Source organism: Coregonus clupeaformis, chromosome 11, assembly GCF_020615455.1.
Source record: "Coregonus clupeaformis isolate EN_2021a chromosome 11, ASM2061545v1, whole genome shotgun sequence".
Lineage (NCBI taxonomy): Eukaryota > Metazoa > Chordata > Actinopteri > Salmoniformes > Salmonidae > Coregonus > Coregonus clupeaformis.
In genome coordinates this window covers 15,319,815-15,335,075 of record NC_059202.1, presented here as the reverse complement: position 1 = coordinate 15,335,075, position 15,261 = coordinate 15,319,815, and the positions used below count along the sequence as shown (strand labels likewise).

The window sequence follows — 15,261 nt, the reverse complement described above, 5'->3', positions numbered from 1 at the left end:
AAACCCCCATAAGCAGGTGACTCCCTTCATTGAGAGGTCAGACATAGGCAGGACAAAAAAATTAAGTGAATGATTATAGGCTGGTGGGTTGCTAGGTGAGGAATGAGCCAATCCCCGCTCAAATTAAAAGCCTCTGACCTTTGAAACACTTCCTGTTTCCCTTTCTTGTAGTTCTGAGCACACTTCTAATACAGAAAGTACAAAGCAAGAGCCATTTTGTGACTTTAAAGTGGACTCCACTTCTTGCCCTGTATTTCAAAATAATATTTAATGAAGTGATCTGCTCTCCCAGTGTATTTTGCTTACATGTGCTTGAAAAGTAGTCCTCCATCAGGACGAGAGCAGTCAAAAGTGTGGTAGAGGATTAGGATTTTGACAGACTTTGGATAAATGTGCATGGTTACTAAAATGGCTGCCAACAGGATAGCAAATGCACTACACAGCATTTATTGTGTGACAATGTCTTCATGTCATGTATTTGTGACCCATTATCAATTGAATTCAGGAGTAGAGGAAGTTAAGCTGAAACATTTGCATTGTTTGACAATCTAAAACAAATGCAATACTTCTCTCTTTGATGAGGAACCCAAACAGGCCTGTAGTTGTAATGTAGGCCTATAGTAAGAAATGTAAGCCATGTAATAGGAGACAACATGTTGGCCCCATCAGGCTTTAATTATGATATCCAGTCACCAATTATACATAGGCCTACATATGACAGTTACTTCCATGACTGAATTCTAAAACTATCACAGGTGTAAGAGGTGTAAGCAATGTGCACTTACCATCCCCCAGAGAATGAAATGAATTTAATTTGATGGATAACCAGATATTATGTTCCACTCAAGACTACCATTAGATTATGCAAGCAAGAATAATTATTTGACATTAGTAGACATGACTTTATCTCCCACGTGGCCTCAAAATAACCTGAGCACATGAGGTCCTTTAAAAAGATGTATAACTTTTTATTGATTATGATAAATTACATTGTTTTGTGTTCCTTCTGTTTTCCAACACAAACAGATAATAACATTTAAATCATTTAAATCGAAACTTTAGATTATACTTTTATCTGTAAAATAAAACAATCAATCAAGTCATTGAGACCATGAAAACATCTGCAATACATGATATTTACCATCCTGGCACTTAGCTATTAGCCTATTCCATGGTATCAGAATATAAAAGGAACTCTTAATCACAAATACAATACAGGCACAGCTGAATAAAGGGATACTTTGCATTGAGGACATCACTCAATTGAACCAGCTGTCCTATAAAATCTGTAAAATGTAGTTCAACCATTGCCACATAAACTGACTATGAACAGAATAGCCTAATCTATAAATAATAAATGAGTGAACACCAAATATGTGCAAAATATAGCATGTCAATGGTTAGTCTGATTTGTGTACCAGTGAAGTTCACTAAAGAAAAAGAGCTACATCAATGCCAATAACCCCACTGAAATTGTTCTCTGAATGACATTAGAAATCTCAACATTGGTTCCCCATATAAGTTAATGAGAATGCATACTTTTTCAGTATATACCTAATCTAATAACTATTTCAAATGGCTATCCATAACAAAAACATGTAAAAGTTATACATTTTACAAGAGGACTGACTATAAGTGAAGCCGTTTTCAAATAGGCCTACAATAATATTGAGCCTCCCTTTATGACAGAAGCCTATGTGAGAAATGAAGTAGGTTGTAACTGAAGACAAGATATCCAGGAGGTAAATACATCTACAACAGGCCAAATAGAAACTAAAATCTAGTGAACATTCAGTCGTGATTGACTGTATGGCGTACAATATATTTAACAGTTCTCGTTAAAATAATGCATACTTTATAGTTTAGGCTACCCACATTTAAGCTTTCTAAAACGAATGTTGTCAACTGTTTAAAATGAAGACAAATGAGTCTTTAAAACTTAACTCCATAGTTGTCAATGCAGAAAAAAAAAGTTGATAGCGCCTATTGGATATTAATTTGAATACTTCCCTTCATCCACACATGCTGTTGACATGAGTAAATTGGAGTTCTAAAATGTTTCAAAAAGAATAAGTGATGCATGTTCAAATGGTGCAATGCAGTATCGACTAATAAGACAAGGTCATATCACATTGTAACGATGGAACAACAAATATTGAACTCATGCATTTGTTCTTGGGGAAAACGTAATTTAAACTTATTCTAGGTTGTATACATGTGTGTAAAGATGCAATACCATGGGCCTGAAAGTTCAGTCTTTAGTGTAACAAAATGTTAGGAAAATTAGGGTGTGGCTATTAAACAAGACCAAGGTCATTGGTTTGAAACTGGTACAAATCGTGAAAACGATGTAGCAAATGTGTCCACAGGCGATCAACCATGCTTGTCAAGGTAAACAATGAAAACAGATGTCAAAAAAGTTAAATAGATGATCGTACCTTGATGCATTGCTTTGAGTCGAACCGTCATCTTCTTGCTTTTTATTCTTATTCTTCATCATCGTGTTATCTTGAAAACGTTGGATTGATTATCGTATGTGCTGGTATTTGCTGTCAAAAGTTAGAAGAGTGATGAACTATCATAAAAGTCCCATAAGATTGTTTTTGCTCAGAGGACAGTAAAAGCCTTGACGTTACGAAATAAGACAACATTGTGTCAGGCGTTTAAACTGGGATTATTCATATTAATATATAAATTATCGATGACATCCTGTAATTAAAAAGCCAAGTGTTGATAATTTCAATTAGATCCACCGACCGAGCCACATGCACTAATTCTAACTGCGTCATCAGACAAAGGACGACCAAAATGTGATAATAAATAAAACAATCGATTGTAGGTATTATAAAATGTCAACATACCTATTCCATGTACAGTAAGGTATAATGAAGTATTAGATTCACATCCGCAAAGTAGGCTATAGACTATTTAATACTAATGACAAAAAAAAGAGCCATTTAGAAAAGGTTGAATGAAAATAAACATTAGGAAAAAAATACCAATGTTGATAATAGGATATTGAAGCCTCAACACAAGTGATCGTGAGACGAAAGACTAGAGCTCTTCACAGAGCACACGAAAAATGGAGGAGCGCCATGGCTGCCAGACCTAGGCAGAGAAGACAACGACTCGCGTATACACTCTGCAAAACGGATCTACACGACGAAAAACTCATTAAATAAAGCAAAAAACCTAATCTACTGTTCACTATAGTAATAGTTCTTATTTTAAATAAAAAAATATTCATAGCGCGGCATATTCCAGCTTGATGTCATGAAAAAGAAAAGGGCTGACAAAAGCCCAATGAATTGCTCCCCTTCCCAAGGCTCATCCGCCATCTAGAGCTCCTTCCTAGCTCTGAAAGCTTTGCCTTTGATTGACGTTATTTCCATTTACCCCACACTCAGGTGATGTCCCAAGTCCCACCCCCTTTATTTTGTATAAAAACTGCAAACCTATAGTACGTTATTCTTTCATAAAACGTTGCTTCACTTCAAGAGGATAGCCTTAGTCTTTGCCAAAGTCAGATCCATATTGATTTTTCTTTTTAAAGGGTTGAATATGTACAATATTACAAAAATTGTATTAAACACTAAGACCCATCACTTCCTGTTCAGACAGGAAATATGACTTCAGGAGCCATTTTAGAGGCAGAGCCTTGGCCACCATTTCAGTTCTTGCCAAAAACTCAGTTTTAACTCTGTGTGTTATGTAGAAATGATGAGTATAATTGTATGGATTAGCCAGCCCCTTCACCATGGAATGTGTTGATCATTAGAAGCCATACCCTTTAACTTGACTTCAGTATTTCGTACGTTTTTTTCAATGTTTGCTAATCATGAGCCGGATTGTGAACACAGAAGTCCTACAAAAACTGTATGATGTAATAAACTTGTCAATTAAATTAATCTGACCAGGGATGTAATGGTAGAAAAAAAAAGTAGCTAAATATTGCTCGAGATGGAGACAAGTAACAAACACTTGAGCAAAAAAACTTTTGCGTAATAGGTGTAAATGTTCACAAAATAAAAAGTTGCGGAAATGATTACTTGCATTTACCCTCTACTAATTCCCTCGATCCTATGTAAAGTTAGGTCTAATTATTAGCTAGCACTATTAATGTCAATTTAGGAGTAATCGGAAGCCCCAGAAAATACCCAAAACTTGATTTCATTTGAGTAAAATTGATTCAGTTTGAGAGAATTCTCACATTTAGCAAAAAGACAATAGTCTTGTAACATTCTTGGGTAGCATATTGATCAATGAAAGGTAGTCAGAAGTAAAAAATGCATTGTTTTATTTAACATAAATAACATATCCCATTAGGAAAATCACAGAAGTAGAAAAGTACAGTGTAACTGAATGCAGTAAAAGCAACCATTACAATATTCAAACAATTGAGTCCAAAGAATTGCCAGCACATCCAAAGCACAAGAGTCCATGTCAAAGTAATTCCAATTGATGCATCTTATCCAGTAAAATAAAATCCAGAAAAATCCAAGTCAGCTTTTCAAAAATCCAATTAGCGCCCAAATCAACACCGCCATCTTCATGACAAAGCAGTGGTCTTCACTTCAATGTCCAGTAGAATGGGGTCTTTAATGGAATTAAGAAAAAGGAAATGAGTCGAAAACCCCAATTACATTAAATTAGGAATTCACTTTTGTCCTAACCCATCAGTTGGAATTTCCCTGCGAAAATAGCGTCAATAACACCAAAAAAGATTCCAACTGAATAGCTAGCTGAAAGTCGAGTTGGTAATGAAACCCATAAGTTAAAATGTCTATATTATAGCAGTGACAAATATCGCTATTCAAATCAATGCAAAAAAATCCAGGATGTTTATCTAAGAGCATTAAGGGATGAATCCTTACTACCCATACATATACAATGGGTAATATGCAAACAGATTGGACAAAATGTGAATATCATGCACCATACACAAAAATGTATGCACGCATGACTGTAAGTCGCTTTGGATAAAAGCGTCTGCTAAATGGCATAGTATTATTATTTATCATTTTAAGATTCAGCCCTATTCGCCTCAAATGGCTTTGTGCCTTCTAGTAGTGCAATTTCTGTTTTAAATGCCAATAAATGCTCATGATTTTCAAATATGAACGTTAGACAACTAAGTGAATATTTTTGGGGGGATGGAATACTAAAAGTAATGCAAGTCAGCTGTTAAAATTTCCACAAAAAGCAATCATTTAAAACCTTTACAAAACTCTGATTCTCACGATAGTGTTTTAACGAAAAATCGAACGTCAAATATTCTTATGCTTCGTTCACCTGCTCCCTGGAAGTAGGAAACTCAGGAGTACGACGACTATTTGCTACTTGGAAGCTCGTTATGATTGGTTTTGGATGTCGGAAACTCGTAATTACGGCGATTCTGGGAGCTTTCCAGAGGTATCCCAGTCCCAAGTTTCCGATGATTCCGAGAGCACATGAACGCAGCATTATGCAATTTAATAGCAACCATTCAACACATTTTACAACTGAATAATTTGAAAACAGCAACAAAGACAAAACAGGAAATACAACTAAATTGCATGCACAAGTAAAAGCTAAGCAAATGGAATGTTCCAAAATGTCTTCATCAAAACATATTACAGTTCAGTATAACTTATTTTAGCATGGATAATGTAAAGTAGTTTTATCTGACAACAATAAACATTAATGCAACCCATGGTTTGTGATCTACTTTTGGGTTTACAGTATGTTCATTAGAATAAATATACAATAAGGTGGTGACATTAACTTGACAGGATTTTTTATTATTATTTTACTGTCAGGCTAGGCCAAACTACTTAAACTGCCCACTAGGGGGTTCACAGGTATCAAATTGAGCACACGCTGGCATGAGTTAATCTCATAATCCTGCAAAATTATTTAAAAAACTTTCAGCCAACTGATATTGATGAACTTTTAGAGTTGTATCTAAACTATTCCAGCTTGATTTGTTAACGAAACACAAAACTATGCCAATAGTAATCATGCATGGAGTTAAACTGCACAAAATATGCTAAATGTACTTCCTCTGCATGCACCCTGCCACGAAAACTTCCACACGACCAGAAGAGATTCACCAAGGAAGAGAGGAAATCACAAAAATGGGTATGTGGTACGAGAATAATAATTTTAATAAGAACGAGAATAATAAAGAGTCCTCAAAATGTCATTCACATGAACCAAGAAAAATTAGAGGCAGGTTCCGACCCAAGATCTCAGTTCATGACTAGCAAGTGAAAACAAAGTGAGGATTTTTGGAGGATCCTCCCAAAAAAAACTACTGATTACGAGAAAGCATCTCATATTCAAAGTACAAGGAAATATCCATTGGGCCCTTAGTTTGAAGTTCTAACTCAGGGGACATGCACAGAAATCCATTAGTAGGGATGGGTTGGGTCTAATTAATACAGGGTTATTTTACCTTTTTACTGAAGAGATATATATATATATATATATACACACATACAACTGGTCAAAAGTTTTAGAACACCTACTCATTCAAGGGTTTCTTTATTTGTACTATTTTTTACATTGTAGAATAATAGTGAAGACATCAAAACTATTAAATAACACATATGGAATCATGTAGTAACCAAAAGAGTATTAAACAAATCAAAATATTTTATATTTGAGATTCTTCAAATAGCCACCCTTTGCCAAGAGTGTGCAAAGCTGTCATTCTCTCAACCAGCTTCATGAGGTAGTCACCTGGAATGCATTTGAATTAACTGCTGTGCCTTGTTAAAAGTTAATTTGTGGAATTTCTTTCCTTCTTAATGCGGTGGTCCTCTGTAGCTCAGCTGGTAGAGCACGGCGCTTGTAACGCCAGGGTAGTGGGTTCGATCCCCGGGACCACCCATACACAAAAATGTATGCACGCATGACTAAGTCGCTTTGGATAAAAGTGTCTGCTAAATGGCATATTATTATTATTATTATAATGCGTTTGAGCCAATCAGTTGTGTTGTGACAAGGTAAGGGGGGTATACAGAAGATAGCCCTATTTGGTAAAAGACCAAGTCCATATTATGGCAAGAACAGCTCAAATAAGCAAAGAGAAACGACAGTCCATCATTACTTTATGACATGAAGGTCAGTCAATACGGAAAATTTCAAGAACTTTGAACGTTTCTTCAAGTGCAGTCGCAAAAACCATCAAGCACTATGATGAAACTGGCTCTCATGAGGACCGCCACAGGAAAGGAAGACCCAGAGTTACCTCTGCTGCAGAGGATAAGTTCATTAGTTACCAGCCTCAGAAATTGCAGCCCAAATAAATGCTTCACAGAGTTCAAGTCACAGACACATCTCAACATCAACTGTTCAGAGGAGACTGTGTGAATCAGGCCTTCATGGTCGAATTGCTGCAAAGAAACCACTACTAAAGGACACCAATAAGAAGAAGAGACTTGCTTGGGCCAAGAAACACGAGCAATGGACATTAGACCGGTGGATATTCGTCCTTTGGTCTGGAGTGCAAATTTGAGATTTTTGGTTCCAACCGCCGTGTCTTTGTGAGACGCGGTGTGGGTGAACGGATTATCTCCACATGTGTATTTACCACCGTAAAGCATGGAGGTGGTGGTGTTGCTTTGCTGGTGACACGGTCGGATTTATTTAGAATTCAAGGCACACTTAACCAGCATGGTTAGCACAGCATTCTGCAGCGATACGCCATCCCATCTGGTTTGGGCTTAGTGGGACTATCATTTGTTTTTCAACAGGACAATGACCCACCACACCTCCAGGCTGTGTAAGGGCTATTTTACCAAGAAGGAGCGTGATGGAGTGCTGCATCAGCTCCCCCGACCTCAACCAAATTGAGATGGTTTGGGATGAGTCGGACCGCAGAATGAAGGAAAAGCAGCCAACAAGTGTTCAGCATATGTGGGAACACCTTCAAGACTGTTGGAAAAGCATTCCAGGTGAAGCTGGTTGAGAGAATGCCAAGAGTGTGCAAAGCTGTCATCAAGGCAAAGGGTGGCTATTTGAAGAATCTCAAATAAAATTTTTTTTTGATTTGTTACTACATGATTCCATGTGTGATATTTCATAGTTTTGATGTCTTCACTATTATTTTACAATGTACAAAATAGTACAAATAAAGAAAAACCCTGGAATGAGTAGGTGTTCTAAAACTTTTGACCGGTAGTGTGTGTATATATATATATATATAACAAAAGACAGCGTGGCCTAAGTGTGATCTTTTGACTTTTAGAAAAGTGAAATTCCTCCCAAATAAGTCTCAAAATACTGAATCAGAATGGTAGTAGTATGTAGGTTACTTTAATATCCCAGACGGGAAATAGGTAGAATAGCATAATGCAGTAGTCTATGTATTTTGTCAGAATACACTGACCTTACCCTGACCAAGTGAAAAAAGTAGATTCATCCATCTATTACGATTAAAATGAAAGTTGATTAATTAATTAATATATATATATATATATATATATATATATTAATTAATTAAAGGATAGAGTTGGGCAGTTGTGAATAATCATAGTACATGTTGACCTGGCATATGCCACAGGCAAGAAAATAATCAGGGAATATTTGAAAGTAGGAGGAAACCTCTTGATGCTTAAAGAAGCTATCAAGAATGAATGGCAAATTCCAGCTCCTAGGGAAAATATGCTGCTTCTAGGGGAAGTATGAGCATATTTGAAGTAAATGTTTTAAAGGGCTAGTCCTTCACGTAGCATACGCCTGCGTCGCGCAATGACAAAGTCTTCAGGTAACGCTAGTTAGCATTGGCTGGCGAAATTAGCTCCAACTTCCTTCATACTGCACGCAGAGACATAAAAATGGTATCCACAAGTTCATTGGACGCTGGGTAAGTAGAAAAACAGAATCTCGCAGTATCCCTTTAAATCATTGTGATAAGATAGGATGCCCTTGTAACAGGGCTTCTTATACCAAAGGAAGAGATTAGTACCTTTAAACTGATTTAGCTTAAGTGTGGAAGTTTCTGTTCAGTGGCATGTAACAATGAGTGAAACTATTTATAGCTTTCACCATGCAGCGAGAAAAAAAAGTTACCTTTCACTGGAATACACATCTTTCAATAATACTGCAAGATGAGGTAGAATGTCATGGTGGTAGATCTCAGTTGATCTCAATTGGTTAAAATCAGTGTTCCAAATTATACCACATCACTGGGAACCCTACTCCCATTCCCAATAAATAGGCCTAGCCCTGGATTGTTATGGATGCTAAAGATCACGTGCTATGTTTTAAGGCCCTGTGTTTTGAGCAAACGTGACATGCCTTGATTTGAACCTTTATTTAAAAGCTATGCTACTTAAATGTTATTAAACAGAATTAATGCTTTTCTAAGAAATTGATTTAGTACAGAGTATTGACATTACATTTATAGCAGACATTTGAAGAAACATTCCATTTGTTACAGCAAACAACACAGACAAGACTTACATAGCTGTCTTCTTACTTCATGGGGAGGGAATGGAACAGACAGTCAGTCCATGTCTTGATTCTGTTAGGGATAAGATGATAAATTAGGTGACCATCAAATACACCAGACCACGAGTTGTGTCATGAATACTCACTCATACTGGCCAATTATTTGAAAATGTGGTCAACTCTAGGAATGGAGTTACTGATCTAGGCTTTTACTTCATAACGTTTTTGCAAACCAAAAGACAAGTTCTCCAAAATGTGACCACTCAAATGATCAGGTTTCCTAGTGCTATGCGTTATGCTCAGTTCAAGTATTGTCAGAATTATAAAAAAAAAAAATGGGTTCCTGACTTTATTTTATTGAATGACCCTCCAAGATGCAATCACAACATTCTGCAACCCTAGTCTACGAGTTGTGACATTATATTACAGACCTTTCACCTTTTCAACCAAACGATTTACAGATTTATCAAATATGTGTGTGTGTATTATCAATTATTATGATAACCATGTTTCATATTAAGAGAATACTACATGGCATCTTCTTGATTGGTAATGTAGCCAATTTGACCAACTTAGCAAGCTAGCTAACTTATTAGCAATTTGAGTTAGCTTATTAGCATTACTTACTACATTAACTAATCTCATTCATCCAGAAACATTCTAACGTCTAAAGAACCTGAACAGACTTAAGTCATATAGCACCTTAACTGGTAAATACTTGTTTCCAAGGAGCACTTGAACACAAGGATAATAATAATGGCTACTTTTACGATAACGATCATACGTTTTAGACCTATGCAAGATTGAGTTGAGCCAAATGAATAGGCATATTATTAAAAGCCCTTTAATTTGCGGTGTTCTTTACTTGTCTGAGATAATTTCTTTACTTACCCATTGGCTAGCTAGCCATTTTTTTTGTTCTGATGTATGAATGTCAGTTACAGTTCTCCCAAAGAGGATAAACAGCACTTTTTACAAGCACTTAAGAGACCTTGGCAGTGAATCAAATTCCGAAAATAAGTCAAACCACAAAATGTGAACGTAACATAATCTGTGAAGATTTGAAGCAGCGTCATCGTAGCAATAAAAGCTAACTTTAATAGTGAATTATATTGCCCTCTTGCTGTCTTAACGAGTATAACACTGCCCACAAGTGTGTTCAGTGATTTTTTTTTCAAATACACATTTATTCATTTTTAACACATTTTCCTATTACCACTTCTTTTCAAGTATTGAATGGGCGCAGACTAAATGCCAAGTGAGTACACAATACAAATGTTACAATGTAGTGTTAGGATACACTATAACACACACCCATATCATATTTTACATGAAAGAAGAGATGTTATTCAAATGTTTTGTTTTCAGGTTTTATTATCTTCTCAGTTTTTAATTAAAAGCGAACACTTTATACTTACAAGTCTTGATCATTCCGATCCCCCTAGACATCAATTTGGCAGGCCATCCAGTTGACAAACCTTCAAAAGTACAAATACAAAAGTGAAAACAGGCCAACAGCACAACCTATTGGTTAGTCTTATATAGCAGTCAGGAGAAACGTACTTGCTAAATTAAACATACTCACTGTTAATCATTAATAGTCATAAAATGCAATCACAAGCTCAGTTTATTACACAAACCTACCATTTTTTGAATATCAAAACTTTGGTATTCTTCTTTCACCCCATTTTTCAAACTTCAATGGTTCCTGAAAAAAATAATGATTTTTTAAAATTATTATAACATGATAGATTACGACAACGATTTTAAATGTCACCAAATCTGGCAGAATGTCATACATTGTCTGATACAAGATATTCTATACATCTGTACAGAATGTAATATTCTAAATGTTACTACAAATGCTACAGAGGCAACCATATACTGGATCAACTAATATCTACCCATAATTAATTGGTGATCTAAATTCATTTGCATATGGCAAATGATATGCATTTACACTTTTCGAATTCATGCATGTCCAAAAATACTATACTTTCAACTTGAAATATGCGTTGTGGCCATTTATCCAACCATTTGTGTTTGTATCAAAATTTGTAAGAATTGTTAATGGAACACTAAGATTAAACTGTTAGCCAATTTATGACCACAATATAGCAGCTGATCAATGATACCTTATTTAAATATAGTGTTCCTAAACAGCGAAATCTTGAGACTTGGCTGAATCAACGTCTCAGCACCAGGGACCTTTATATTAAGCTTAAATAAAGATAACATAGCATCAACTTGACTACATGAAATATCCATGAAACACAAATCTCATCCTCACTGTATGGACATTTTTCAATAACCTGGCCAGGATAGCATTAAGTAGCTGTTGTGTCTTGGAAAAGAGTGTATTTCTTAATAATTCCTCTATGAAATGTGATCAAGTGAATCGTTTAGTATTTGTGAAGTGTGAAAAACCTACTCCCATAACTAAAAGAATAACCCCCAAAAGATTTATGGAATTATTTCAGTAACTTTTATTTCCATTCTGTAACACAAAGAGTTAAAAGCCAACACCCTATTTTATATTTTTGAAAAATAGCTTATATATGCTCCTCAAGACATTGCAGTTTCATTTGAACATAAAACTTTGGTGTTATGTGTTTAGAAAGAGCAACATTATCTAACATATTGTTTTACTTTTAATTTAATTTAATAATTTTAACTACTGTTAAAATGAGCCGAAATATTAAGTTAGGCATAACTATACCTGTCTGGAATGTTTTCCAACATTTAACACCTAAACCTGGCAATAAAGCCTTTTCTAACAGATATCTTTTTTTTTTGTATGGAAAAACATCAAAATTCACTCTTATATAATATAACATCTCTTGAAATCACAATATAAAGCGTCATACTTTCATGTTACTCTCAACACACTTAAATCAACATTTAATGTTAAGGTGTAACGTTACTCAATTTAGTTAATTATCTTCTGTCAATTTCAGACAAGGGCATTTGCCCTTTCAAGGACAAAGCACATTTTAAATGCGTAGGTTCTAGAACTCGAAAGTGTACCCAATAATAATGTTACTTTGTACTTGACTTAAGTTAACGCAACACCATTTCCCCCCCTATTCATCCCACGAATTAGAATTAACACCACGAACATTATGTCCGAATTATTATTTTTTAAATTCTTAACCGGGAACACACCATGGCCATTTTTACAACAGACCGTCGAACCCTCGCTCTTTCCACCATATTGCCACATCTTCTAAACGCGCCTTTACTGGGGAAAACTGTTTTTGTTTTTTAGATTCTTACCCACATGTGAGACGGGCGCTATCCCCCGTCTTCTACCCGCGCGACCGCCGCATTTCTTGCAGATTTTCGTCGTTTTATCGCGATCTTCACCGTGACTGTTGTGCGTCTCTGTCATACTGTGCTGGATGCTTGTCTCTTCCGTCTGTCCTTCTCCCTGGGTCTGCATGAACTGTTATCCTATTCAATAGCTCTGCCCCCTCTCTTTCAACGTAAGCGCACACAACTTCCTCTGAAAAACACCAGCATCCTGGGTGGCAAGCAGAGCCGCTACTCTAATGGTTTAGATAATTACTATAAAGCTATTTATTGAGGTCAATATGCAACATTGTGGCTCTACATTTATTTTATGCACTTGTCTGAAATGTATCAAATGTTAAAACTAGGAGATACATTGTGGCAACATTTCCCTTGTATTGTCCAAAGAGCTATGATCAAAGGGTTAGACTGTCTGTTTTGCATTTAATGTTTGTTCTTCCTAAGAAATGTTTTGTGTTTGAAGAGGTAAGATGTGTAAACCAACTTCATTAGTGAAATAGTTTAGTTTTGAACATCAAACAATCCTGAACCTCCTGTCCTGTATATTTCAGTACACTTATTTCATCATGTGTTGCATAGCTATAGGCTATTCAATTAAATAATTATACAACACTGTCGATATAGATGTCTAAATCTACCAGTGTCAAACTAATGTAGGCTTAACACGGATTTCTGTGTTAATCAACAAATGAACTTACTACCACATTTGTAATTGTTTGCCTATAAGATGTTGGGATGTAACTGCTTGTATTGATAATAACTTGTATTAATATTGCAAATAATATGCATTGACCATGTAAGAACCAGTTGCATACAGATATAATTGAAGAATGTCATGGATAGACTATAATGGCATGTCTTTGTAGGAAGCAGCAATAACACATACGCCATTTTGAATGTACTGTTCAGTCCTCAGTACTCCACCCCATCACCAACCAATAAGATGTGAGCTGGAACAGCTTTGGCTGTTTTGCAGTGGAAGATTTCCTTTAAAAAGATCCATATCCTAGCAACAAGAGTTGTAAGCCCCCATTCAAATGAAAAACGGCAACCTTCATTCCCTCATTGGACAGATCACAGAAACATATTTGCACTGGAAAAACAAAATGGTGCCAGTTGAGCTAGAAGTTACCCTTCACTACAGATCTGGGATCAGATTACCCTACCAACCTTAACTGGGGGAAAAAAATATCTGATCCTGTATCAGTGGTTAGGGGCAAGTTCTACCTCCTGCTGAAATCCAGAAAGACACATTGTGATTTGTGATGGACAAAGAGAGGATATATTAATGCAACATTGATCAAACTTCTTATTGTCATTGTTGAACATTACAAAATATTGCTTTTCTTTTTTTAACAGCCCATAAAATCATAAAGGTTGTAGTTGGTTACACGTACTTGCTTACACATGCTCTAGAACTAAAGTATTGCCAGTCGATATGCCCATTTATGAAGTTTATGATAATTTTAACTGCACTGTTTGTATTGTATTAGACTGAAAGAGTAGGCCACAGTTTCCTTATTCACTGGTTTGAATACCAGGTATCCAAGCAACAGTAACCAGATCTACTCGTTTTCTGCGTTGGTGTCCGACTTACAATTCCTGCCGAACAGACAACAGATCTGATAAAAACAAATATAGAGTTATTTAATTTTGATAAAACCAGTAGTGTGTCAGACGAAGAGTAATTATATTTCTGCTCTTGTTGTAAAATTAATAAATTAAATACTCTATACTCAATAGTTAGCCCAATATTGGACTAAAGGAGCCTAACGTTACTCCTTAGTCCAAGGACCTTACATGTTCTGTTTAAAGGGTGATTTGTCTCTGGAAGCCAAAGCAGCCAAATACTGAATCATAAATCCCTATACTTTCATATTCCCACGGGGGGCCAGTATGAAAAAATTATAATAATGTATGCACTCACTAACTGTAAGTCGCTCTGGATAAGAGCGTCTGCTAAATGACTGTAAATGTAAATGTAAATATCACATCAAATACACACACTGTACACCAGAGGAGGCTGGGTGGAGGAGCTATAGGAGGACAGGCTCATTGTAATGGCTGGAATGGAATAAATGGAACGGTACCAAACACATCAAACATATGGAAACCACATGTTTGACTCCGTTATATTACAGCCATTACAATGAGCCCGTCCTCCTATAGCTCATCGACCAGCCTCCACTGCTGTACACTGTTTTAACAGTTTCAGCCGACAGTATGTTTCAGTGACAACACCTTTGTTGCGTCTGTCTACCGTTTACACACAGGTGTTCGGAGACGCAGATGGCTAATTAGCACAGGTAGTCCACTCTGTCTTCTATCTGTTTTCTGTAAACAAGAGCTGTAACATAGAAATATGGCAGTGTGGGAACCCTAACCCTATAAAAGGTGTATCAATTTAACCTTTTGTTTTTTGAAAATGATACTTATGCTTCCGAAACTGTACCACAAGCGATGCGTGTTAATGTTCAGACCGAGCATCCCTCCTAAAAGAATGACTTATGT

General features: G+C 36.1%; 1 protein-coding gene across 5 annotated transcripts in view; it reads right to left on the bottom strand.

The window, feature by feature from the left end:
* Nucleotides 1-12,919, bottom strand: part of chd2 (chromodomain helicase DNA binding protein 2) — a 31,665-nt gene extending 18,746 nt beyond the window's left edge. For 2 of the 5 annotated variants that reach the window (XM_041889910.2, XM_041889912.2), the window contains exons 1-6: nucleotides 12,715-12,919; nucleotides 11,083-11,146; nucleotides 10,857-10,916; nucleotides 9,451-9,511; nucleotides 2,862-4,596; nucleotides 2,439-2,549 (exon numbers count right to left, since the gene is read on the bottom strand). In XM_041889910.2, coding sequence (XP_041745844.1) covers nucleotides 2,439-2,500 — 62 coding nt within the window. In that variant the 5' untranslated portion in view covers nucleotides 2,501-2,549; nucleotides 2,862-4,596; nucleotides 9,451-9,511; ... (1 more) ...; nucleotides 11,083-11,146; nucleotides 12,715-12,919. Of the gene's footprint in view, nucleotides 1-2,438; nucleotides 6,521-9,450; nucleotides 9,512-10,856; nucleotides 10,917-11,082; nucleotides 11,147-12,714 lie in introns of those variants that run through there. The other 3 variants (XM_041889911.2, XM_045223469.1, XM_045223470.1) reach the window with 3 other exon arrangements.
* Between the last annotated feature and the right edge of the window lie 2,342 nt (nucleotides 12,920-15,261).